Below are 26,059 nucleotides of genomic sequence, written 5' to 3' on the forward strand. Positions count from 1 at the left end.
CGCGCGAGGATCAAGTTACCTTAGTAAAAGAGGAGGTACGATAGATGCACCAAGTTTAGCCTTTCGAGGGCAGCATCGTGGGCGCTGCTCAACCCGGAATCTCAACCAATAAATCCCTAGTTTGAACGCTGACAAGGACGGTAATGGCAAGGAAGGCTTTTGCTGGTTTATTCTAAATCGGGCATTGGGGGTTCCAGCGATCGCGCGCCGGCTGTAACTGCGTTGTGCGGTGCAAGCTTGAAAACCAGAAACAAAAACCACGGCCCCTCTTCGTCGAGGAACTAAAATGGATGGAAAGCAGGCAGCATGCGACTCAGCTAAGGGGTGCCGGGAACCCCTTGGTCTGAAGGGCTTTTTACCCAACTTATGAAGTTCAGTAACGTCATGTAGGAGAATTCATTTCCACCAAGAGCGCTCATTTAAGCGGCAATATAGAATTTTCCTTCCTCTGCCTTTGTGAGAGAAAAGGGAAGGAAACATTGCTAGAAACATTCCTGTCGTTCCCATGGAATAATGCTAAATTTTACTTCTGTTATATTACAGTAGAAAAAAATACAACGAAACAGTATGTTGGGCGGATGCTATGTGACAGATTCAAATTTGCTGCATGAGGGAAATTTCAAACAGGCTCATAGGTTGAAGGAAGTATAAGTTTTCAAAGTAAATTTAAAAGGTAGTATTTAGCTAGTTGGAAGAAAAAAAAGTCACTGGAAAACAGTAACAGCTTATTGACATTTTGCCCCCATTTTCGGTAAATATATAACTATAGGGGGTCTCAGAAATTATCTAAATATTGTCCATTTTTTGCTCTTTCAAAACTCTGAAAAATAAAATAAGAATCTCATCCTCTTAAATATCCCCATCTGTAATATGATATTTCTAAAATTATGTTTCTAAAAATGTAATATTTCTTAAATAATTATTTCTATTTTCAGTGACCATTTTAATACAGATAAAAATCAGAGAATGTATTTTGTCTCTGATTCTGGACCAAACTGCTGCAGGTGGTACTAATAGCACAGGGAAGGAACACAATTTTAATATATGTACAAATAACGTGCAATACACACCATCCAGTTTTCAACATTGGAATTTAATTAAACATCCCCCCCCCCATGAGTTCGACATTATTTCACTTTTAAAATCTAATTACTTTGGGGACAAGATGAGATTCCTTAGTTCTTCAGTTACATCCTTCCTCTGTGTGAATATTTCTATGGAATGCTGTGGTTGATGTGTGACTATTTCACCAACTTCGTAAATCAATGTACAACTCACAAGTGGCAAACCGAGAAAAATTTTTAAATACTCTTTTTTTTGAAATTAGGTAAAATTAGTGAACATTTTACTCTCACAAAAATTTTGTATTACTGTACCAAAAGTAATAAACTAAGTTATAACACATAGAAGCCAAGCCCTATTTTTTTTTTTTTTTTTTTTTTTTAGAGAGAGAGAGTCTATATAGAGTCACTTAATAACAGCAGAATGCACCTGTGGTAAAAGCTGTAGAACCGAGGGTATCATTTAAGATTTCATTGCAATGTTTTATATGTTTAACATTTACAAATGAAAGACAGCTTTTAAGTATTTTTGAATCAGCAAAAAAAATCCTGATTATATCATGTTATTTATAGAAACACATAGATAAAAAATATATATATGCCTGTACATATTTTATTAAAAATATAATTTGGAATCTCACATACCGTGGACATCTCTAGGTGGATTCATTCCGTGTACACATTCTGAAAGAGAAGAAATTAAGAATATTAAATAATTGTATGACTATACGGACAGCAAACACCAAATTTAGTCAAGATGATTAATTTAATTGTAATTGGAATGAATGCAAGTATAAAAATTAAATCCCCTCTTTTTTTTTTTTTTTTTTTTGGATAGCTTCTTGCCTCACTTTTTAGCGCTGGAAATTTTTTATAGCCTATTGTCCAGCTTTGGCTTAAAAATAACTTAAAACAGTAAATCATCATATAAAAAATGAGCTGTTAGATATGCATATGGTTTTCTGCGCCTTCAACTAATGTTTTCTATGGCTAGCTAATACCGAATCTTTATCTTTTATAGAATCACCTCTTTTAAGCTCTATATGTGATACCAATGTGATTTATTTAATGAACATTAAAAATACCTTTGGAGAATATAGGGATGGATCCCAATTCAAAGTGCAATTAAAACCAAACCTTAATACAAAAACATTTAAAAATCTCTAACATACTAGAAGCCATGCAAACATTAAAAATATGATTAGTTTCCAAAGTGATAAAAGCGAGCAATTTGGAATACACCTTCTAAGAGAAACAAACTAGTAAATACACATTATGACCATTTACTTCCAATGATAGGACATTTTAGAAATGGTCCTTTCTTGCTTGATTTCCTTTCTTTCCTTTTGTTAGAAGGGCAGATTATTTATATTGAAAGCTTTCATTCTTGAAATAACAGGTGATATCAATCATTATTGAAAATAATTGTCATATGACAAGTTCCACATATGAATCACTTTATATGCTGCTGCATATACGGTTACAAGTAAATCAATTAGGCAAAGTCATAAGAAGCTGTTTCTCTTTCCCTCAAATATCTCCATATATTGTTGTTTTGAATTTGAAATGATTCTTCAGGGTTGCATGTTGCTAATGATCAGCACTGAATGATTACCTGGGGGAAATTGCATTTTTCAAAGTCTTAGGATTTGAGCATTTCAAATACAGCATACCTAAAGCTTTCAACTCCACTGTACAATATTAGTTAATAGAGCTTAAATAAAACTTTTAAAACTAAGAAAGGAGATGATTATTTCAGATTTCCAGACGCCGTTTAAATAGGCAGGAGAACAAGATTTTCAACTTCTTAGTCTTATATTTTTGCCAAAGCAAGAAGGGCAACTAAAATAATAAGGGGTTCTGAAGGACCGCCCCATGATGAAAAATTAAAAGAATTAAATATAGGTAGTCTCACAGGAGCATTCTTAAAAAACAGCAGGATTGTGGTTTACAGGTACATAAAGTGACTCTGCAAGGATTCAGAAAACCCTGAGCAGCCAAATAATTAGTTGCCCTAATTTTGAATGATAAGGCAAAAAATAGCAAATGTACCCTGAAGTTAGTAAGTTTAGTTTTTAGGCATGGGAAGGGCAGGGGATCCACCACAATGAGATCTACCAGACAGCTGAGGTTATATAAAGTGACCCACAGAACCAACCACCCTGGAAATTCTGAGACCCTGAGAAGCCTCTCCATGTCTTAGACTGAGAAGTAGGAGAAGCCGAGCAGAAAGGCGAGTGTTTTGTCTACACACCTAATATTTCAGGGATTTTGGGAGAAGAGCTAAGTTTTTGTTTTTGTTTTCCTAAAAGCAAAGGCAGAAGAAATGAATGGCTTTTGAAAGGCGTGCGTGTGGTCTGTGGAAAGCTTTCTCACTCTGTCCCCTGTCAGTGGCTTTGAGGACACAGGGCTCAGCGTTGAGCTGGAGAGTGGGGGTTGGGGAGGGGGGTAGACTGCACGAAGTCAACCCTGTAAAGATTTGAAATCATTTGCCCAAGGAGTTCATAGAGGCGCTAGAACCTGAATTGTAAGAGAGGGGAAGTCTGAGGTTGTCATGACAGTGAGAGGTTTGTCTGGAGAGCCTGCGCTACAGCTCTCTTTTTCTCTCATTGAATGCTGTTCTATGCCAGGCAATGGCCAAATGCTTTCAGATACTTTGCCTGGTTTAATCCCTGCATTTTTTTTTGCAGACCAGGAACCTCATTTTAGGAAACCTGCTCAAGGTTGTTTATGTCTCATTTCTGCGCGCGAGCTTGCGCGGGCGCACACACATCTACACACATGATGAGCTGTGTTTCTTTTTGAACCACAACGATGTATTTTTATGGGTGTCCTTTTTTAGCCTTCTGAAAAATTAAACTCTGCTCTCATCTTTCTCTTTTACAACATATTCTGTCTCAAATTCTCCATCAGATAACAGCCCTGAAATTCTTTATCCCACAAAATCTCAAAAATTTATGATTCATATCTTGAGGTTATTTCTGGCCATCTACAAAGTTTCAGGAGCAGGTCAAGGTCCCTTTGGCCCATAAATGGGAGCAATGGAGTGTCAGGCTGTGAAGGGACACGTGTGCAGGGTCTAGGAGCCAGGGAGACAAGGCACAGGGATTGGCACCACCTGGTGGGCTCTGGACTTTTCTGGTGGAGGTGACATTTCATTTGCCCCTGGGGGTTGTGTAGATTTACCCCAGGTGGTTGGGAGCGGGGGGAGGAAGGGCTTGGGGAAGGGTGGGAGGTAGGGCTAGGGCTCTCCAGGCAGAAGGATCAGCATGAGAAAGGTGTGGAAGAAGTTATGACCAGCCTGTCAGTTCCAGTAAGGTTGGCTCATGGGTTGGGGAGTGGCAGCTTGCAAATGGCATGACGCTGGCAGACATGAACACAGACAGGTCAAAGGCAGCTTACGCAACCTGGAGAAATCTGAACTTGAACGTGAGGGCAATGGGTTCTAGGAGCAACTTGGAATCTGGGAAATACCATAGTGAATACATATTTTAGGAAAATAAATCTGTCAGAGGTGGATAGGTAAATTGGAGGTGGGAGAGAAGGAGCAGGAGAATTACAGCCTGGCCAGGCAAAGACTTTGAGCATTAAGGTGAAACAACAGAGACAGAAAAGGGGGCACTGAGGGGATGGAGGGAGAGGGGTCCCCCATTTCTGGCCCAGGTGCTATAAGTAGCAGTCAAAACCATCAAGACCAGATGGTTTTGGAGGCAGACATCAGGAATCAGCTTGGGGAGTTCAGAACAGAATTATAGGTGCTGGTGGAAAAACAAAAAACACAGAAATGGTGGGATGGGTGTTGGGTAAGCTGAGTTTGGGGTCATTTGTTAGTTTGGCAGCATTAGAAACCCAGCACGCATGCCCTTCCCTCCTCTTACTGTTCTAGGGGGACACGGCCTGCATGCTAATAAGTACATCTCTCTATTTGTGGGGCTCAGTGGCAGGAAGCCACACACTGAAGTCACTGTTCTCCAAAAATCTTATCAGTGATATAGCTGTTTTATTTTGATTTCTGTCTGGTCAGCTTCTTTGCCTAGCTCATGATTGGCTCTGGATCACTGGAGAGCAAGGGTATCTTTTATTGCCCCCCCCCCAAGCCAACGCTATAACTGTCTCATTCTTTTTTGACTCATCTGCACCTGCACACAGACACAGAGCACTGGATTTTGAACACCTTGCCAGTGAGGCTCCCTCCTCTTGAATTCCCTAGACACCACTGCATAAACAGTGTGTATTGTAAGCCCTGGAATCCAGTGAGGTGCAGATTCAGTAGATTTGGGGTGGAGCCTGAGGTCCTGCATTTCCCACAAGCTTTCTAAGATGCCACTGCTGCTGGTCCAAAGAGCCCACTCAGTGTTGGCAAAGCCAACTGCTCAGTATCCAGCAAAAACTATATCTAGCACGTGCTAGACCACATTGCAAATTCAAATCGACATGAAAGCTATCTGGACTTTTCAAACTATTGTGATGGGCTGAATGTTTGTGTCCCTCCCCTCCCCCCCTCCTGCCCAACTCATATGTTGAAGCCCTAAATGCTAATGTGATGGTATTAGGAGCTGGGGCCTGTAGGAGGTCATGGGGTCTAGATGAGTCATGTGGGTGGGGTACTTATGATGGGATGAGTGCCCTTGGACCGAGAGACCGGAGCCTTTCTCTTTTCTCTCTCTTTCTCCTTGTTGCATGAGTACACAGCAAGATGACAGCCAACTACAAGCCAAGAAGAGGGCTCTCACTGGTACCCAACCATGCTGGCATCCTGACCATGGACTTCCAGCTGCCAGAACCACGAGAAATAAATTTCTGTTGTGTAAGCCACTCAGTCTATGGTATTTTCTTAGAGCAGCCCAAGTTGACCAAGACAACCATGACAATAGAAGCTCCCTTTTATCAGTGCGTCTGCCATCAGACCTCAGACTAAGGACCTTACAGGCATTATTCCATTTAACCCTCTAGCAGCAAACAGTCCATAATTACTCCCTTCACTTGATAGATGGAGAAACTGAGATTCAACAATTGGCCCAACCTGAACCCGTGCAGTTTGTCCCTGGCATGCCCAGTCAGAGCCAGCAAGCTAAACCACCTTGCAAGACCGTTCATATCACTATGCTATTATCAAATTTCTCCACTAGTTCTTGACAAGTTGTCTTTAAACGGTGTGACCATTCTTTCTCATTCTAAAGCAGCAGCATCCTCTAGAAGTGTAATGTGAGCTATACATGTAATTTAAAATTTTCTAGTAGCCATATTAAAAAAGGAAAAAAAATGTGTGAAATTAATCATATATTAAAATATATTTTATTTAACTCGGTATATTCAAAATATTTTTATTTCAATATGTAATCAATATAAAATTATTAATGAGATATTTTACTTTCTTTTTCTTTTTTTTTAGTAAGTTTCCAAATTCCTGTGTGTATTTTATATTCACAGTGCATCTCAACTCAGTCTAGCCACGTTTCCAGTCCTCAAATGTCACGCATGGCCAGTGGCTACTGTATTAGACAGTGCAGTTCAAGGGCAACCACTCAAAACACAATTTACTCTGAAGAGCAATTTTGCTACTATTCTGCTTGTGCTCATGTGAGCTCTGTTTTTAACCTACTATTAGTGAAGGCCATTAAGTAATGCATCTTTCTTGAGTCATAGTTTCCCTCCGAGCTGTCCTGAAGCAAAGTTCAGAATTCTATTACAGCATCACTTGATTGACTTGGAGTCATAAGGACACACATACACAATGAAGACAACTAAATTGCAAAGGCCTAAGGACCACTGCCATTGCCACTAATGTACTTTCACAGCCACGGATGAGCCACAAACCCACCTCATACATTGTTCATTTCCACTTAACATTTACCAGCCACTGATGGGGCAGCCTGTACAATATGCTTTGGTTTCTTTGAGCTCTCAAAGAATATTGCCAAAGTGTCTTGACACTTTCTTTTCCAAGACATTTTTTTTTCCCTATGAAATTCATAGAGGCAACATGGATTAGAATAAGAGGTTTTACTTTCATTAGGTCACGATTTTAAAACAGAATTGGAAAGTGGTTGAATGATACGCATTCAAGAAGCAATTCCTAGGAACAGGTTTATTTTGAAATATAGCATATAGATTAAAAAAATACTCCATATGTCAATTTTCTAGCAATCTTTCAGTATAAATAATGAGTTCAAATCAACTGCAAGGCAGCTACTGGCCTAAGTTCTAGAGGGAGCCCATCTCTTTCTTCTAGCCCTCAGAAGAAACAACAAAGAGGAAATCTAGGGCCAGGTCTGCAGCAGAAACCGCAGGCCCGTCTCACTGCATTAGTTCCTCGGGGCCTGCTGGGAATCCTCAATGATTTGAGCATCTCTTGAGGGCAAGTATACTGGTTTCCACCCCTTAATCTAGTGGGTTCAGTACAGAGGTCAAAGGGCTAATGCGTGGATCCTAGAAGGGCCCTGAATCTGTCCATATTCTCTTTGGCTCCATTAGTCATAGAGAGAAGGTGTATTTTTAAAAATTAAATAATTAATTAATTATTTTTTTGCTTTTTAGGGCCTCACCCATGGCATATCGAAGGTCTCAGGCTAGGAGTAAGAATTGGAACTACAGCGGCTGGCCTATGCTACAGCCACAGCAACTCAGGATCCAGCCACATCTGTGACCTACACCACAGTTCACAGCAATGCTGGATCCCTGATCCACTAGCAAGGCCAGGTATTGAACCCATGTCCTCATGGATACTAGTTGGATTTGGTTACGCTGCACCACAATGGGAACGCCCAGAGGTGTGTTTTAAGTGAGAGGCTGAGAAACCACTGGCCTTGCATGAAACTGGTCTGCTCTTTGAGTGACAGCCCCTATCCAAGCACCATGGAAAGAACCTAAGTCTCAAAGTCTGCTGCACTTGACGGACCAGGACGTGCATTTATACGCTTTTCTATGGCTCTGAGTCCCCTAATTGGGGAATGGTACAGCAGTTAATTTTTCTGATGATAGAAATAGGGTATTAAAAAACATTACTTTTAGAGTCTGCTTTACTTTAGACATTTAATTTAGTATTTTCTTTTTCTTTTCTTTTTCTTTTTTTTTTTTCTCTTTAGGGTGGCACCTTTGGCACATAGAAGTTCCCAGGCTAGGGGCTGAATGGGAACTGTAGCTGCCATCCTATCACAGCCACAGCAATACCAGATCCGAGCTACATCTGCAACCTACACCACAGCTCACAGCAACGCCAGATCCTTAACCCACTGAGCGAGGCCAGGGATTGAACATGCATCCTCATGGATACTAGTGGTATTCATTTCCACTGTGCCACAATAGGAACTCCCTGAATGAGTATATTTAAAACCGTTTCTGCCACTATGAATTAGAAACAAAACACATGTTCTCTAAGATAAAGTTAAAAAAATGAATGAATGCCTGAATGAATACACAGGAGTCCCAGTCCTCATTTCTGGTGTGTCCTTCCACCATAATAAAGCAAGCACTTAATTTTATCCTTTGTGTTTATACTTTGTCTTTATTCTCTCACAGGGGCAATTATGAAATGGGAAGGTGTGACTCATCTTTATGAAACATTTATGTTTGAAAATAACTAGGTGAGGAGTTCCTGTCATGGTGCAGTGCAAACGAATTCGACTAGGAACCATGAGGTTGTGGGTTCGATCTCAGGCCTCACTCAGTGAGTTAAGGATTTGGCATTGCTGGCAGCTGTAGCTCTGATTTGACCCCTAGCCTGGGAACCTCCATATGCCCTGGGTGCGGCCCTAAAAAGCAAAATAAATAAATAAATAAATAAATAAATAAATAAATAAAAATAATAAAAATAAAAATAATTAGGTGAGTCAGTTTAACTGGTTCTTGATCTGCTAGATATTGGGAGAAAGGTTTTGGATTAACTGTAGGTCAGTTTGATGAGTTGCTTACTTTGTGCCAGCCTCAGTTTCCTCACCTACCCAATGGGAACCTTGGACAAGCAGGCTTTCCAGCTCTGTGAATATTTATATATAAATGCCACTTGGAACTATAAAAAATCGAACGGGTCTGGGCTGACCAAGATCAGCATATGGCTGGGGTGAACTTGGATTTGAGCGGGGAGGGGAAAAGAAGAAAAAGGCAAATAGAATTAACTTAAGACAATGCAATTTAAGAAAACTACCAATTTAAATAGGGTTCCTCTAACTCTACATATATAATTTCTCTTCATTCAAGTAGGCCCAAGGAGCTGTGATTTAAATAAACACATGAGCAAGTAATTTGAGATTCTGCACCTTTTAGAAAGTAGCAGAAATGCATTGCTGTCTGTTCTATCATTTACAAATGATTGAGCTTAGAAAGCAATGCATATTTACTCATAAATATTACTTATAGTACAATTATTTAAAAGTATCAAAATTCATCCTTTTTACTAATTCTCTTTTGTCCATGTCATTCCAATAGGTGGTGTTTCACTATGTATTGTATTATAAAATGCTAGTTTAAAAAATAAAATGGATATACAACATTGTTTTTTAAATTTCTTTAGAATAAACAGCTATAACAGTCTTTACCATTATTTTTACAACCATTGGAACATCAAATTGGTGATTTTTTTCCCCACTGAGATAAAAAACTTTCTATCTATGATCCCATGTAGACTGTAGAGAAATTTCCCAAATTATAGCAGAACTTTCTAGGAAGGCTTGAGATAAATCTTGGATGCTGACTCCCCAGTCTGGAAAATCTACCTAAGAATGGAAAATCTACCTAAGAATCAAGAGTAAGAAGTATAATTATCTGTGAAGGAATTGCTGTGATATCTGTATTGATCAATTAAATAATAAATTGCCAAATGTTGGTCTTAGAGGGTTTTTCCAGGCACTCGGACAAGACAAATCCTTTTGTATTAGTGCTTCTATCTTCAGATTTGGAAAACAGGCCTTGATATGGAATAATGGGCTAAGATGGTCATAATCCTGCTTTCTGCGGGGTCATGGAATTATACTCCACAGAAGCTTTAAAATTTCACATTGTAGTATGCAACGAAAGAGTTTAAAAAATCAGCAACAATGGAAGCAAATCATTCTATGCAATTACTTTACTGCGTTTTCTACGTTTCATAAAAAATTCAAAGATCTGCATTGCGATGTTACCTATTTTCAGATGACATTAATAATATTATATAATATCATATAATTGATGCTCCAGTAATAATCACACTTTTATGGATAGGCCCCAGACCCTGAAGTGGAATATTAACAATTTTGCTAACAACTAGCAAGGATAGACGGTATGACATGGGGAATGTAGTTAATACTTTATAAGAACTATAAATAGGATATAACCATCAAAAAGTAAGTGAATATTGAACACCTGTAACTAATATAATACTGCACAGCAATATATGTTAATAAGAATATTTGTTTTAATTTTCTAAAAAACCGCATTTGCATATATGTCTTATGAAGCATCATTGCCACTTTCTCCATCAAACCATGGTTAAGTCAGATTGAAACTTTCTGGTAGGATTGTCTTGGATTGTTTAGAGAAAAGCTATAATTTAAATCTCTCCCAAAAATTAAACCAGTTTCACTAGTTTTTTTAATGCATAACAGTGTTCATTCTATAGCATTCACCTGTTTTTAAAAGGGTTGAAATACTTTTTAACAAAATTTAACAAAAACATCAGAAAAATTGATCTTATCTGTCAGCGAAGGGCCAATTTATACTTAGAAGTCCAATGAAAGCAAAATACAGGCAACAAATATTAAAAATTATTAAACACAGAAAACTTGAAGACTTTGGGGGCACATATTTTTGCACAATTGGTAGTTTTTTTTTTTTTTAAATAATAAGATCAAAGGAACAGATGATTGTCCAAATAGGATGATAAGCTTCCAGTGATCAATAAACAGTTCCTTTCTAGTTGAACTCCTGAGCTCTAAGTTCTCTGATGTTTAGTGAATGTAACGGACTCCCATAGTTCTTTTTTTTTTCCATTTAAAAAAAATTAGAGTATAATTGATTTACAGTGTTACATCAATTTCTGCTGTACAGCACAGTGAGCCAGTCATATATATATAGTCTTTTTATCATATTATCTCCTATCATGGTCTATCCCAAGAGCCTGGACATCGTTCCCTGTGATATAGAGTAGGACCTCCTTGCTTATCCATTTTAAATGTAATTGTTTGTATAGTTCTTGTTTCTCTTGTCACCTAAACAATTCCATTGCCAAGAAGACACCCATCCTGAGGAAAATTTCACAAGCATTATTTGAAATACAGCACTCTAGGGTAATTTTTGTAAAGGAGGGGGTGCAGCAAATATTTAAATCAATGTGGATTTTCAGATTTTTTTTTTTTTTTTTAGGGCCACACCCACAACATATGGAAGTTCCCAGGCTAGGGGTCGAATCAGAGCCACAGCTGCCAGCCTATGCCACAGCCACAGCAACATCAGATCCGAGCCTTGTCTGTGACCTACACCACAGCTCATGGCAATGCCGGTTCCTTAACCCAGTGATTGAGGCCAGGGATCAAATCTGCAACCTCATGGTTCCTAGTTGGATTCATTTCCCCTGGGCCCTGACGGGAACTCCAGATTTTCAGAATTTTAAAAAATCATCCAATTATAAGGAGTTTTATAATTGTTAAGTTCTCCATCAAGGGAACATTTCACTTTTTTGGAGAAAAATATTCCAGCTCAAATCTATTCCTTACCACTTCTAAAACAGGAACTACTGTATTGGAGATTAGAGAACTCTCTCTTGCTGAAGACAACAAATAATGAAATGACTTCCAAGGAGGACAGAAGAAAATTTTACCCATGTGCCAGGGGAGGGTCCCATTGGACCTGTAAACACCATGCTGAGTGGTCAAACTGAGCCGGCACCTGGTTTAGCTGAATGAAGGAGAGTGTCCAGAAATTGCCTAGTGAACTCAGCTTGGGAGGCCTGGGCAGACAGACAGACCCCTTCTCTTGATCCACTCACTGTTCTAGAGATCACTATTTAACACTTGCAAGTTTAACAAGGCCATGAATCGACATGCAAGATGGAAATTTTTTCTTCCTCACTAACCAAGCTCCCGAGAGAATTCATTTCTTTTCTTTTTGCCTGGGGCAGCTATAGGCTAGCAATTTTCATTTTGTTACTGAAATGATTTTCCCCTCATCCTTCCCAATTAGAGTGGAAATAGTTTAAGACTTCAGGTTAACCCCTTGCTTACTAGGAATGAGAAGGAAACAAAGTTACTTGGAAGATTTATCTCCACTTTTGTATGTGATTTATTTTTCTGATAATGATAAATGATGGTTCGATTAATCATACTTGCCTGCAAAGACATTCCTCTAGTGAAAACGGCACACTGCCTTAAGGCAAAGTAGCAAAAAACCAAACCAAAACGAAACAAAAAACAAAAAACACCAAAAAACCACAACAAACAAACCCCTGAGAATGTTATTGTTATTTGTCATTTCTGTGTTTTGCATGTGTTTTTTATTATTTTTATCTGTAATTTTTATTTAAGTATTCTACACAACATTACAAATCAACTCTAAGTCAATAAAACTAAAAAAAAGGTTTATAGAATTCTTATGGGTAAAACTAGGTACAAATTCAGGTACAAACTAAGACATTAAAGTAATAAATGAACACTGCTTCCACATATTATAGAGAATGGTACAGTAACAATGGAATTTTTAATTTTTATTAATTTTTGTTTTTTCTAAGCTTAAAGTATCTGGAACAAAATAATAAAGGTGTGGATGAATATCTAGAAACTGCTGGATCACCTGAAACTTATCAAAGACACACTCTCTTCCCTGAATCTAAAAATAAAAACTTGTATAGCAAAAGATCTTCTCTTTATTTATTTATTTATTTATTTATTTATTTATTTATTTATTTTTGGTCTTTATAGGGTTGCACCTTCAGCGTATGGAGGTTCCCAGGGTAGGGGCTGAATTGGAGCTGCAGCTGCCAGCCTACACCAGAGCCACAGCAACGCCAGATCTGAGCCACATCTGTGACACCACAGCTTATAGCAACACTGGATCCTTAACCCACTGATCAAGGCCAGGCATCAAACTCTTGTCCTCATGGATGCTAGTTGGGTTTGTTAACTGCTGAGCCATGACGGGAACTCCTATTTATTTATTTAATTTGATCTTTAAGTTTTTGGCATGTGGAAATCCCCAGTACATAGACCCCAACGAGCTCCTCAATAGCAATGCGTGAAACAAGAACCTCTCTGCTGGAGGGCTGTTTGTTTTACTTTGAACAGAAGGGAAGGAGGCATCTCTGACTTATGTAATGAAGCCAGCCTTCCCCCGAAAAAGCAAAACTCCCCACCTCTGGGACAAATTCTTTGGATCCTTAAAAGTCAACAATTCTTTTCTGTTTTTAAAAAGAAAGCTAATATCCAAGTGTATATAGTGACTTTAGGTCAAGGAAAGAAATGACCAGGAACAGCCTGGATGTCATCACCACAGCTCATGATACATGATGTCCAGCACTGGATTTGAGATGTGCTAAGTTTTAACAGGTTTGGGGGAGTTCATCTCCCTGAAGATAAGAGACTGCATCCCTTGACCTCTGGGGCCTCATCAAGTGTTCCTTGTCTCAGAAAACAGAGAAAGCCGTGGAACTGATTTGTCAAAAGAGAAAGCTTTCTTTATGCTAACAGGGTTGTGATGAATGGGCATATTTCGTGGACAATAAGAATGCTCTGTAACATTCTTTTAGAGCCTGAGCTGCCTTGAGCCCCAGGCATTGTGGCAAGGGCTCTCCAAGCATTAGCTCATTTAATCCTCTCCATAATCCTATGACATTTGGAACTATTATCCCCTTAGGTTTAAAGAGGTTAAAGAACTTGCCCTTGGCCACATAAGAGATAGAGCCGTGAAAGTAAGAACTTGACCAGATGCACAGAGAAATCTATCTGTGAATTATGTGTATTTAAAAAAAAAAAATGGAGTTTGTTTCTTGGGCTAGACCATAATGGATGATAATATGAGAAATTCTCTCCTTTTGTACTGTAGAAATTGACTCAACACTGTAAATCAACTATACCCTAATATAAAATAAATTTAAGTAACAAACCAAACCAAACCAAACCACACAGAAGCCCAATGTTGTTTAGCCCTTATTCAAGAAGTTTCAGAGACCATGACTTTCCAAAAGGACTCCTTTGCTTCTGACAAGAAGCCTGTCCCCACATCAAAGAAAGGTGTAAGCAGGTCCCCCCTTGGGAAGGTGACATAGGAAGTGGGCTGCTTCTGAAGCACTGAACCCAGATAGATGGATAAATATTTCAACGGCTTTTCCAGAAGGGTACTTAAGGAGGAGAGGCCATCTCAGTTTGGGTTTCAGCCCAGGGCCTTTCGGTTTAAATATAAAGTGCATTAAAGCCCTTTCTTTAGAGAGGCGTATGCCATTTTTAGGGAGCAGCCCCGTTCTCCTTCTGACTTTATTGGGAATACAAGGCAAATAGGTATCTCGGTGTTGTCATTAGTATTCATTATTTATTAGGTCTGGATGGTGTATTCACAGCCAGGAGGGTCATGTACCTTCTCAGAAGGCTTGACCCTAGGGACAGTGCTTCCCCTAGTGACAGCCTTAGGGGGCTCTTGACCAAGTGAGAAGAGCGTCATAGGAGAATGACACGCAGCATCAGAAACCCAGAGAAGTGCATCTCGAATTCTGATTTAGAAAAGAGTAGGGCACTGCCATGGGAAAAGTTTCTGAACAGTGACTTCAAAATCAGCTTGTGACCCATTCGTTGGTTTCAAATGCAACAACAAGGACATTATTACAATTATTATTATTATACAAATACAAGAAAGAAAACGAAATAGAAGGAAAAAAAATGAAAAACAGAGTGCTTTACAAGTAGGAAGAACAACTACTGCTTCCTGAAGCCCTTTTTTGATTGACAGAGCCATCTCCTGAGTCATGCATGGAACTTGCTTTCTACTGTTCCTTGCAATTCAAAAGCGTTTGGAAGCCTCTGGACTAAAATTTCCCTTTTTCTTACTTTGTGAGGGTGACTCGGCATGCGAGCCTCTGCGACTCTCTGAAGGTCCTCTAACTTCTGCACCTCCATCTCCTCACTGGCCAAGCCTAGAGCCCTGATGTTGTCAGCAGGTTATTCAGAAGACCACATTATTTTTTTTTCACATCTTTAAAGTCTTTATTTTTTGTATTTTTAAAAATTTTGTTGAAGTATAGTTAATTTACAAGGCTATGATAAATTTCTGCGGTACAACAAAGTGATCCAGTCGTACAGAGACAAGACCACACTCAACCATTGCCGCTGAAGCACTTGGAAAAGCCAGGCACAGCTATCAGTGGTGAAGGATTATTATAAAACAAATCAGAGTGGAACTTTTTTTTTTCTTTTCTTTTTTAGGGCCACGCCCTCAGCATATGGAGGTTCCCGGGCTAGAGGTCAAATCAGAGCTACAGCTGCTGGCTTACACCACAGTCACAGCAATGCAGGATCTGAGATGGGTCTGCAACCTAGACCAGAGCTCACGGCAATGCCAGATCTTTAACCTACTGAGCAGGGCCAGGGATTTAACCTGCAACCTCATGGTTCCTAGTTGGATTTATTTCTGCTGTGCCACAACAGGAACTCCAAGAGTGGAACTATTTTGAGGGCCACCCTTCTGTGGAATGACATCCGATTATTTTGGGAAGTAAGAAGTGTCTAAGCAGACACTTTGTATAATCTGTGCATTTATAGAGGGAAAGGGAAGTTCCAAAAAAAAAAAATGAGTGTTTTTTTCCCCAGGTCCCTCAATAGCAGCTGATCTGGGGAACCCCTGACCTGTGCATTACTGCCATGCACCCAAACCTGCTACTCTATCAACAGCTGTGTTGCTACTTTTTTTTTTTTTTTTTAAGAGGGATAGACTTGTGAAATTTTATTTACAGAAAATTTAGAACTCACGAAAAACTAAGTTGATTTCTCCCCTTTCAAAGTGGCTTTCCAATTGCAATCACATAAATTAAACTCCAGCTTTGAAGAAACTGCGGGGACTGAGTCATGAATCTCCCAGGAGAGGTACGGAGAACCCCTTGAAACTCTCGAGAAATTAATGCAATAAGATGCAAAGAACGACTGTGACTAATCCTCTACCTGAAACGTCAGTTGGGAAAGGATGTTTCAAACTGTATGGGAAAAGCAGAAGGGAAAATGCCCCTTGCCTCTCTTTGACGATCTAAACTGAAAGCAAGGGAAGAACCAAAAAAATGTCAGCCTAAACGTCCCATTTTGTCTCTCCAGTGGGAAAGTGTCGCGTAAAACACAGGCCAGGCCGAGATGATGCATGAGGTGGTTGCTCAATGCTGTGTTGTGACACTTCTTAACTGTCACCAAGGGCTGGCCAGGGTGGTGATGGTTGCATCAGTCCCTCTGCAAGGTGTTTCCTGGGCTTTGCAGACAGGGTGGTTCGGGGGCGGTACAATCTCTCTTCTTGTGGAGGCCAGATAAAGCCTCCTGCTCCGGGCCACTATCTTTCAGTGCTGAAGCTGTAGATAATACTGTTTCAAACCCGCTGCCCAAGTCCTGCTTTCCCAGTTTATAAGTCTTTATTGCTAAAGTCTTTTGTGTGTGTTTTATCAGACACATTTTATCGTACTTCTCCAAACGCCCTTTGTCAGAGTCAGCCTTTGAACTTTTGCATATACATTGAATGTGACCGAAGATTCAGGACAAGTAAAGGGCTTATCTTATAATTCTAAAGAAAGAGGAACAGAGTCATCGATCTTTCTGCTATAATAGATCTTCTCGAGGTCTGTGTGTGTGTGTGTGTGTGTGTGTGTGTGTGTGTCAGCGCTAGTGGGCACGCCTGCTGGGAGGACAGGAGTATAATTTGGCTCTGTTTAAGCTATTGTGCAACAGATAAGCTACACAACTAGTTTATGCCTGTTGTTTCTGCACAAATTAAACCTCAATCCTGGTGCAGTGCAAAAAATGCTCATGGCCAGCCTGTGTTGGATGGTGCAAAAGGCCACTGAGACTGGGCCTGACATTGGGGCCCTATTCACAGGACTCCCTGTGTGGACAGCACACCAGGCCAACTTCTATGTTCTCTTTTTGGGGTGAGATGTCAGCCAGGGCCTTAATAAGACTCTTGCTCTCCTCTCATTTGACACGGACGCTCTCTGGAACTGAGCTCCAGCCCTGCCAGAGGAATGATGCTCGCTCATGTTAAGTTCATCTCCGTGATGCAGCAAGCTGATGGAATCCATTTGGATTACATCAAATGGGTTTATAACATCGCCCCTCCCTTCTCATTTTTTTTGCATGTCTCACGTCAAACCCAACCCTGCAATTGTGAAAATCAACTAGGAAAGAAGAGATAAGGGACAGGTGAGAGTGGCACTGCCCTCTTCTCTGGGCACAGAGGCAACTTTTTTTTTTTTTTTTTTTTTTTTTGTAGGGCTGAACCCAAGGCATATGGAAGTTCTCAGGCTAGGGGCTGATTCAGAGCTGTAGCTGCCTGCCTACACCACAGCCACAGCAATGCTAGATCTGAGCTGCGTCTTCAACTTACACCACAGCTCACGGACATACCGGATCCTTAACCCGCTGAGTGAGGCCAGGGATCGTACCCAAATCCTCATGGATACTAGTAAGGTTCCTAACCTGCTGAGCCACAGTGGGAACTCTGACAACTTCTTAATACAGCTCACATGCTGCCCCAAATGCAGAGAATTCTGAGCTCTTTGAGGTACTACATTACACACAAAAAAAGAAAGAAAAATAGGAGTTCCCTTTGTGGCTCAATGGTGGCGAACCCGACTAGGATCCATGAGGATGTGGGTTTCATCCCTGGCCTCACTTAGTGGGTTAAGGATCCGGCGTTGCTGTGAGCTGTGGTACAGGTTGCAGACGCGGCTTGGGAACTAAGAAGGCTTCTGGGAACTAAGAAGAAGGGAACTGCCTTGCTGAAGTTAAGAACCACATAATGAAAGTGACATGCCAAGGCAGAAGGGTTAATAGTCACCGTTCTCTCCATCACTAGCCCTGGATGTGACAGTGCAGCTCCCCCTTTCCCACTGGAATCTGGCCCCAGACAGAGCCCCCTGCAAGGTGGATGGGGTCCAGACGCTGCCCTCTGATGGGTGCCATGCTCACCTTGCACAGCCCTAAAAAAAGGCAAAAAAAAAAAAAAAAAGAAAAATAGATGTTGTTCTGTTTGATGTCCTGCACGTCCCCAGAGGGAGGGGCAGAAGGTGGTAAGCTGTTCTGATGAGTCAGGGGGGCTCACTGTGGCTCCTTGGCTCCAGCCCTGCCATCCTTCAAGAGATGGAGATGAGCATCTCTCATTGTCGTCAGAAAGTACAGAGGACACTTCTCTGTAAGATTCACACTTGCTCTTTGGGGTGCTGGACCCTCTCACCAAAAGCACTTACTCTGTATCACATCTTCCTCTTTTTCCTCCTCCTCCTTTTAGAAACTCTTACCTACCATGTTGTGCTTGCCCCCCTCCCCCCCCGCAGTGTGTCACGGCGTGAAGGACACCCTCAGGCCAACATGGACATTGGAACAAGCCAAGGGATTCCGTTTTAAATAAATCAAGGTTTATATAAACTGGTCCCAAATCAGCTTCCACCAACCAGCTCCCGTGCTTGCTGGATTCATGGCTTGGCTGTCTCTTCCCCAGGGGCTTCCAGACTTCTCTCTCCCTCTGTGTGCCATTCTGGAAAACCAGTGCGGGCATGTGGGGGCCTGAGTTATGCCTCATGGCTCCCCTGTGTCTGGCAAGTGAGCAAAGGGCTCTGCTTCTCTTGCCCCTCTCCCTACAAGAGCTGGAGGCTTTAGGCTCTCAGGTCCTAGTTTACTCCTTTTGTAATTTCCTGATCATCAGTGACAGAGATAATTTTTAAAACGTATTTCTGTCTTTCTTTTTCTGGTGAGGAATTCATTTAGGCTTCTGGGAACTGAGAAGAAGGGAACTGCCTTGCTGAAGTCAAGAACCACATAATGAAAGTGACATGCCAAGGCAGAAGGGCTAGTAGTCATCGTCCTTTCCATCACTAGCCCTGGATGTGACAGTGCAGCTCCCCCTTTCCCACTGTAACCTGGTCTCAGACAGAGCCCCCTGCAAGGTGGTTGGGGTCCAGACGCTGCCCTTTGATGGGTGCCATGCTTACCCGCCAGCACCTGGCACTGCGGGTGGCCTTGTGCATGAATCACACACGTCAGGACTCTTGATGTGCGGGTTGGCACATTAGTTTCATATTGCATAATACTTCAATACAAGTGCTGGGAGGAGGGCACAGAGAGCCTTTGTTGGAGTTTCCTGGGAGAAGGAGGAGCTATCAGATTGAAGGCAAGGGGAAGCTTCCTGATTTGGACACATAAAACTGTTCCTTGGGGTGGTATAGGATCCAGGGGAGAAGAAGTAGGTGCTTCATAATGGAACAGAGGTTGGTAAACATCAGCATCAGAAATGCACTCGCGGTGATGCGATATCAGAGGGCGCAAAGGTGAAATTCACAAGAGCAGCAAGCAGTGTCTCTGAAGTGAGAAGCCAAGTACCAGATATTTGCTGGCAGCCACCCTAGGAGAGGATCTCGTCCTTGATCAGATAGGGAGGTGGGGGGATCTGCCAAGGCTCTGCACCTGACTGTCACCTTTGAAGCCACGCTCCCACAGAGAGAGAGGCTGTGGTCGGCTCAGTGCTGGGGTTTGTGGTGGGAGAGAAAGGGCAGTGGCCCCGGCAGCCAGCCCTGCCACAGTCTCGTAGCCAGAGACTAATGTAAATCAGATCCTGTCTCGCGTCTACCCAGACTCTGTGAGGGTTCTCTGGGGCTCAGAGAATTCCAGAGCACTCAGAACTCCAGGCTCTGGACCAAGCCATCCAGCAACATCACAGAGCCCCTGCATCCCTCTGCTTGCTCTGCCACAGCCTCCATCCTGTTCCTCGGGTATACCAAGCGCTTCCTGGATCTTTTCATGGGCTGGGACCACGTGTTACCCACCCTCGCGTCCCCAGATTTTCCCACAGCTGCCCAAACATCATCTGTTAGAGCAATAGCTAGGGTTACCCCATCTCCTACCCCTGCACTGTGACTCGTATCATATGATGCAGGCTGATTTATTTTTGACATGCATTTGTCATATTTAATTTCTTTCTTCACTTATTGATTGCCCTTCTTCTCCATCTTCCAAGCAATGGGTGGAGTGAACTCAGCGAGAGAGCGGCTGTATCCTGTTCATTGCTGGTGAGAGCCGCTGGCATCAAAAACCGTGCTTAGAACTGAGTTGATTCTCAGTAAATACTTTTTATGAATGAGTGAATGAATGAATGATGAGGAGCTCTAGCAGCCACCTCCTCTCTAGCCCAGGTCTCGGAGGGAGAAGAATGGATTTGCTGCTTCCAGATGTTGAGTGGCAAAAAAAAAAAAAAAAAAAAAATCTCCCTATATGACTTGCTTTTTTAATACCTAGGTCTCCGTCTAAAAGCTCAGGGACTCTCCTTTCTGCTTTTTTTTTTGTTTGTTTTTTATGGACTATGCCATAGCCACAGCCATGCCAGATCCTCTTAACCCACTGAGCAAGGCCAGGGATCAAACCTGCCTCCTCATGGATACAAGTCGAATTCTTAACCCACTGAGCCACAGTGGGAACTCCCCTCCTTTCAGCTTTTGACCTTTTGACGCTTGTTGACTTGAGGGTTTTGGAGGTTGACATGGCCAACAACCTAAAGAACCACCTCAGATGGCATCTGAGGTTCCCACACTGTGATCACCACAACAGGCCAGCGGTCGGAGGAGGCATGTTCCTAACTGGAGCTGCAGATGCATTGGTTATGCAAATTTATGGTTTTTCTTGCTCCACATGGCAAACATTTCTGGTTAAGTTGAAACCAAAGAAACCCAGTGAGGGAGACTCCTCTGTACAGCTCCCCCAGCCCCGGCGCTCATCTTACAACTGCAGACCAGTGTTTCCTCTGCTTTCCTCATCTTTGGGGTGCATACTAAGCTGAGGGGGAGGGATTCTCTTTATATTTGGGAAATCCAGGTCCGATGCGTATCTGCAGCTCCAGGTCAGTCTCAGCCTTGTTCCCAGACAAACAGGACATGGATGGATGAGTGTGATTGGACCTGGGCGAAACATTCCCAGTGGACACAAACTGGGGCGTGGGAGAAGCTCTGGCCTCCCACCCACGGGGCCTCCAATGGCTCAGGCCAGGATGGAGACAGGCCTAGAACTTCGGGAGCTGGAGGCAGTGGTGGGCCTCTCTTGACATCATCTCTGGGATGAGCAGGGCTCTGGGGAAGGAAAAAACCTGTCCAGTTTTTGCACAGGGCTGCCCATCCACCAACGAAAGGAGACAGATGGGGGTAGATTTTCTGCAGCCTTGTCTGAGGACACAGAGGCACGTACTGGAAAACCCAGAGGTGGGCAGTGTGTCACCGAGTGGCGATTAGCAGCATCAGCAAATTCCTGCTTCTGCTCCACACCACCCAAGCCTCATCACTTTCGCTCTTTTGTCTCCTTCAACTTTGTACGATTTTCATTTAGGATTCAGGGCATATTTTAAACCACCCTGTGACACAGGGCTTTGGTTTAGGGTGGCAGTGGCGGGGGGGAGGGGAGAACCCTTACGTTGTCATCTTTAATAATTCACATGGCAGCTTCACAGGGCTACTCTTAACTGCTTCTTCAAAGTAATTAATTGATTTTCTGACATATCAGTTAGCAGTGTCTTCTGCTGACACACAGTTGTGTTGAGGCTCTTGATTGGGCTGGAGAACTGCACGGAGTTTAGCTTTGGAGACTGAAAATATGCCTCTATAAAAGGAAAACCTCTTGACATGGAGCGTTGTCTAAAAATCTAAACCATATGTCCTTTCCGGGCCTGTCAATAGGGTGAAATATAGGTTCCAGTGTGTGTAGCTGCACAGATGTCGAATATTCAAGAGGCATGAGATAACCTACTGTTACTCAATACAGTTCACATTCTGGATGAACACTGGCCCAGGCCCTGCCAAGGGAATTGTCTCTCGGTTGGTGTGTAACAGGAGGAATGCCATCAAAACACGGTTTGCTCAGGACTCTTGGAAGAAGGCGGACTCGCTCTGTGGGTGAAGGGGTGGTCTGTCTCCTGGCGGGCTGGCTATTTATTTATTTATATTTTGCTTTTGAGTGCCACACCCGAGGCATATGGAATTTCCCAGGCTAGGGTTCGAATCAGAGCTGTAGCTGCCAGCCGATGCCACAGACACACCACCACCAGATCCAAGCTGCATCTGCAACCTACACCACAGCTCACTGGGCAATGCTGGATCCTCAGCCCACTGAGTGAGGCCAGGGACTGAACCTGCATCCTCATGGATACTAGTTGGGTTCGTTTCTGCTGAGCTACAGTGGAACTCCCCAGGCTGGCTCTTTTTGTGCAGGGTTTACAGGATCCTGGCTCGGCTGCCTGCAATGGAGGGGTTCCCCACAGGGCGGGGTTCCTGTCGCCCCCACACACGTTACTAACATGGGCTTTGGGACACAGGCTAGTTACGTGGCTTGCTCTGGGTCACAGTGAGTCAGTGACGTGCTGGAAACATGGACTTCCAGCATCTTGGCCTCTGTAGGGCTTCATGCAACAAACTTCTGCAGTGAGGACGGAAGAATATTCAAGTGTTAGACCTGCCAGGAAGTCACGGAGTGTATTTAAACTCTGACTGTGCCTGTGATATAAAACTCCTTAGAGTAAACTTTCAGGGAACCAGGGTCTCTTCCCCATTCCTGCTGCTGCTGCCACGTGGAGGGGCCCCCATCCTGGCCTCTGTCTTCCCCTCACTGGGTGGGTTGGTGAGTCTGGGAGAAGCAAGCAGTGTCTCTGGGAGCTTGGGCCCTCCCTTTCTCCTCTGGGGGCTGCAAGAGGCACACACTCTGCTCTGCGTCTCTGTGTGGTGGCTTTTGCATCTGGTTCACGATGCCTGAGACAGAGAGTGAGTCTGCCGAATTTTGAGTGCAGTGTTGGGATGCCTGTTGTTGCTGCATGTCTAAGCTTCATCCTGCCATCTGGCTTTGAGCAGTAGTAGGGCTGGCCTTTGCACCTACATATGTCTCACTCCTTTTTGTCTGTCACTTAGTTGATTCAGAATTCAGGAAGGCTGCCATTTATAGGATGTGTTTCCGATTTGTAACATCCACAGAGATCTGAGGGTAATTTCAAGACACGTGGTAATAGGAGAACAAGCCCATTTGAGCTTGGTCAACAGAGAGCTGAATTTGGCCTCCTGGCTGTGTTACTTCTCTGGAGCTGGTCAATGATTACGGAATGGAGGCAATTCCTCCTTTTTAGCTCTGTTATGAGAATCTGATGAAACATCCTATAAGACAAATCCTAGACTATGCCTAGCCTATCTCTTGCCCAGTTAATGGGAATTGAAGTATTTTTTTAACTGAAAAATCACCAGAAGAGGGACACATACACGTATTTTAAAACCTTAAAACATTTCCTTATCGTGCTATTTGACTTTCCACTAATTTGAGAACAGCTTAAGTTCTGACAAAGTCTGATTAGAAGGAAAATTTAATGGAAGAATGAAAGACCACATGGATATTTTAAAAAGGGGGTGGTGGCGGTAAGAAACACCTCACAGATGAAGTCTAGTTTATCACTGGTCTGGTCCTGCTGAGAATGGACTTGACATTCCCTTAATAATTCTTTGAGTTGCTGTTCCTTCCTCCTTGCTAAGTCCAACCCAAGTGGGCGTAAAAACTCAAGTTCATAGCACCTGCTTTGATTGCATAGAATGGTCGTTGTGGTGAGCCGCAAAAGAGAAAAGCATTTTAAAATGAGCGAAGAAGCATGATATGCAAATACAAAAGGTTCTTATCGATATTCCTATGACACTCTGTTTGATGGTGTCTATTACCATGTTTGTGGCTTCTTGGCAAAGTGCAAGGTGTTGTCAGACTAGAGAAAGAAGGGCGAGAGATCCACAACGTTTGAGTGACTCACTTCAGAATCATCTTTGAATGCTAATGCTTGCAAATTCCATTTTTTCTAGGTCACTATTATTTTGCTGACATGGAGATCAAACGTTAACACCAGAAACATATGAAAAAGGTATCCTCAGGGGTCTGACGTGTCGAGTCTCAACAGCCTCTTCATGTTCTTAATCTTGGGGAGTGAAAGGCTTTTACCCTGAGATGGAGGTTGTCTTCTTTATTCCTTAAGTAGGGTAACACGAGATCCAAGCAGATTCAATAATGCATATTCTGAAAGTTATTCAGGTTTAAGAGTAGAGTCTTTTTTGTTTTGTTTTGTTTTTTGGTCGAGGCAGTGGGGAAAGGGACATCAATTATTTACCATGGCTCTATCGATGGAAGAAAGTCTCAAGATTTTGCTAAAGTCACTGATTGATTTTCTGACACAACATGTGAAATGAAACTCAAGTGGCCCAAATTCCATGTCAGACACACCACCCCCTGTTCAGTGCAGAGCTGCATTTCAGGTGCTAGAAACTGGTGTCTTTGGTGGTTGGGGGGGAAAGGGTGATGACTTCTGTTGCCTTGTAATGAATACAAGCTACAATTTTTTTTTTTAATTTTGTGGGTTTTTTTTTTTTTTTTTTTTTTTTTTGCTTTTTAAGGCTGCACCCATGGCATGTGGAAGTTCCCAGGCTTGGGGCTGAATTGAAGCTGCAGCTGCCAGCCTATACCATAGCCATAGCAATGCAGGATCCGAGCTATGTCTGTGACCATGTCCGGTAAGCTCACGGCAACACCGGATCCTTAACCCACTGAGCGAGGCCAGGGATTGAACCAGCATCCTCATGGACAGTAGTCAGACTCATTTCCCTTGAGTCACAACAGGAAACACCAACCTATAAAGTTCTTGAAGCAATCAACAAAATGTGAATTCTGGGATCAATTAACATCATGCAAACACTATCCCATGTGTAAAGACCTGGCCTAGACATTCTCAGGGAGTAAGATCTGCCAAAGTCATGGCCCCATCACTTATCCAGTTCTCAGTCTAGAAGGGGTGGCTGTTTGCTCACCAAATACTGACAGTGTGATGTAGAATATGGTGAGTGTATAATGCAGGCATCAACCAAGTGTCAGAGGAGTGCGGAAAGGGGAGAAATGAGAGCCACCTAGAAGGGCTGGGGATGCTTTGAGGAAGGGATGGGGAGAAGGATTGAGTTTGAAGGGAGTGTAGGGTTTGGGAAGGGAATTTAAGATCGCTCCCATGACATGAGCATCAGAAGAAGGGAGTACAGGGGTTGTGGTGGGTGTAGGATGCACTGGCCGGGGGAAGAGAAAGCCCAGGAGGGACCCAAGGCCACAAGGAGGCCAGTCTCAGTAAGGGGTCACATTTACCAGGCTCTCATCATGGGCTGATAGGCCCCAAGTCAGTCCTGTACGCATAGTATCTAGTTAACTGCTCACAACAACCCTTTGAGAAAGGCAACATCGGTAAAAGAGCAGGTTTGTAGAGTCACTGGTACCCAAGGCCACCTAGACATAAGTGGTAGTACCAGGACCAGGGCTCAGAGCTGTTGATGGCCTAGCCCCTGTTCAGACTCTGTGCCATTCCCTGTACAACATGAAGTCCCATAACTAAGTCTTATCACTAAGGGGCCTGGAGATTGAAACTCTGACTCCAATTCCAAAGCACGTGTGGGAGGTTATCCCCACACATCCAAGGAATGCTCTGACACCAGCAGGGTGTCCTATGGGTCAATTGAATTCTCACACTACCTACCTGGAGACAGCTTCAGATGCCAAGGGACAAGGGCTCAGTCCTACAAGACTGCCCCACCCCTTCCACACTTCAGCCGCCAAATGCAAGTCCAGGTTGCAACCTGTCCTTCTGACCGACTGACTATGAACTGGAGGTTTCAAAGACCCCATTTTGGTTTGATTGAGTGGCTTTTAGAGGGGAACACAGCTCTGAGAGAAACATTTTACCTACTAGATGACTGGCTTATTATAAAAGGATATAGCTCATGAACAGCCAGATGGGAGTGATGCAGAGAGCAAGGCATAGGGAAGGGTGGG

The 26,059-nt window shown here is 42.6% G+C and overlaps 1 protein-coding gene across 4 annotated transcripts in view; it reads right to left on the bottom strand.

Moving 5' to 3' along the window:
* RUNX1 (runt related transcription factor 1) overlaps positions 1-26,059 on the bottom strand; it is a 263,814-nt gene that overhangs the window by 100,696 nt on the left and 137,059 nt on the right. For all 4 annotated transcript variants that reach the window (XM_021068412.1, XM_021068413.1, XM_021068411.1 and 1 more), the window contains one exon: positions 1,707-1,745. In XM_021068412.1, the coding sequence (XP_020924071.1) occupies positions 1,707-1,745 (39 nt within the window). The remainder of the gene's footprint in view (positions 1-1,706; positions 1,746-26,059) is intronic.

The sequence above is a fragment of the Sus scrofa genome, chromosome 13, assembly GCF_000003025.6.
Source record: "Sus scrofa isolate TJ Tabasco breed Duroc chromosome 13, Sscrofa11.1, whole genome shotgun sequence".
NCBI classification, from domain to species: Eukaryota; Metazoa; Chordata; class Mammalia; order Artiodactyla; family Suidae; genus Sus; species Sus scrofa.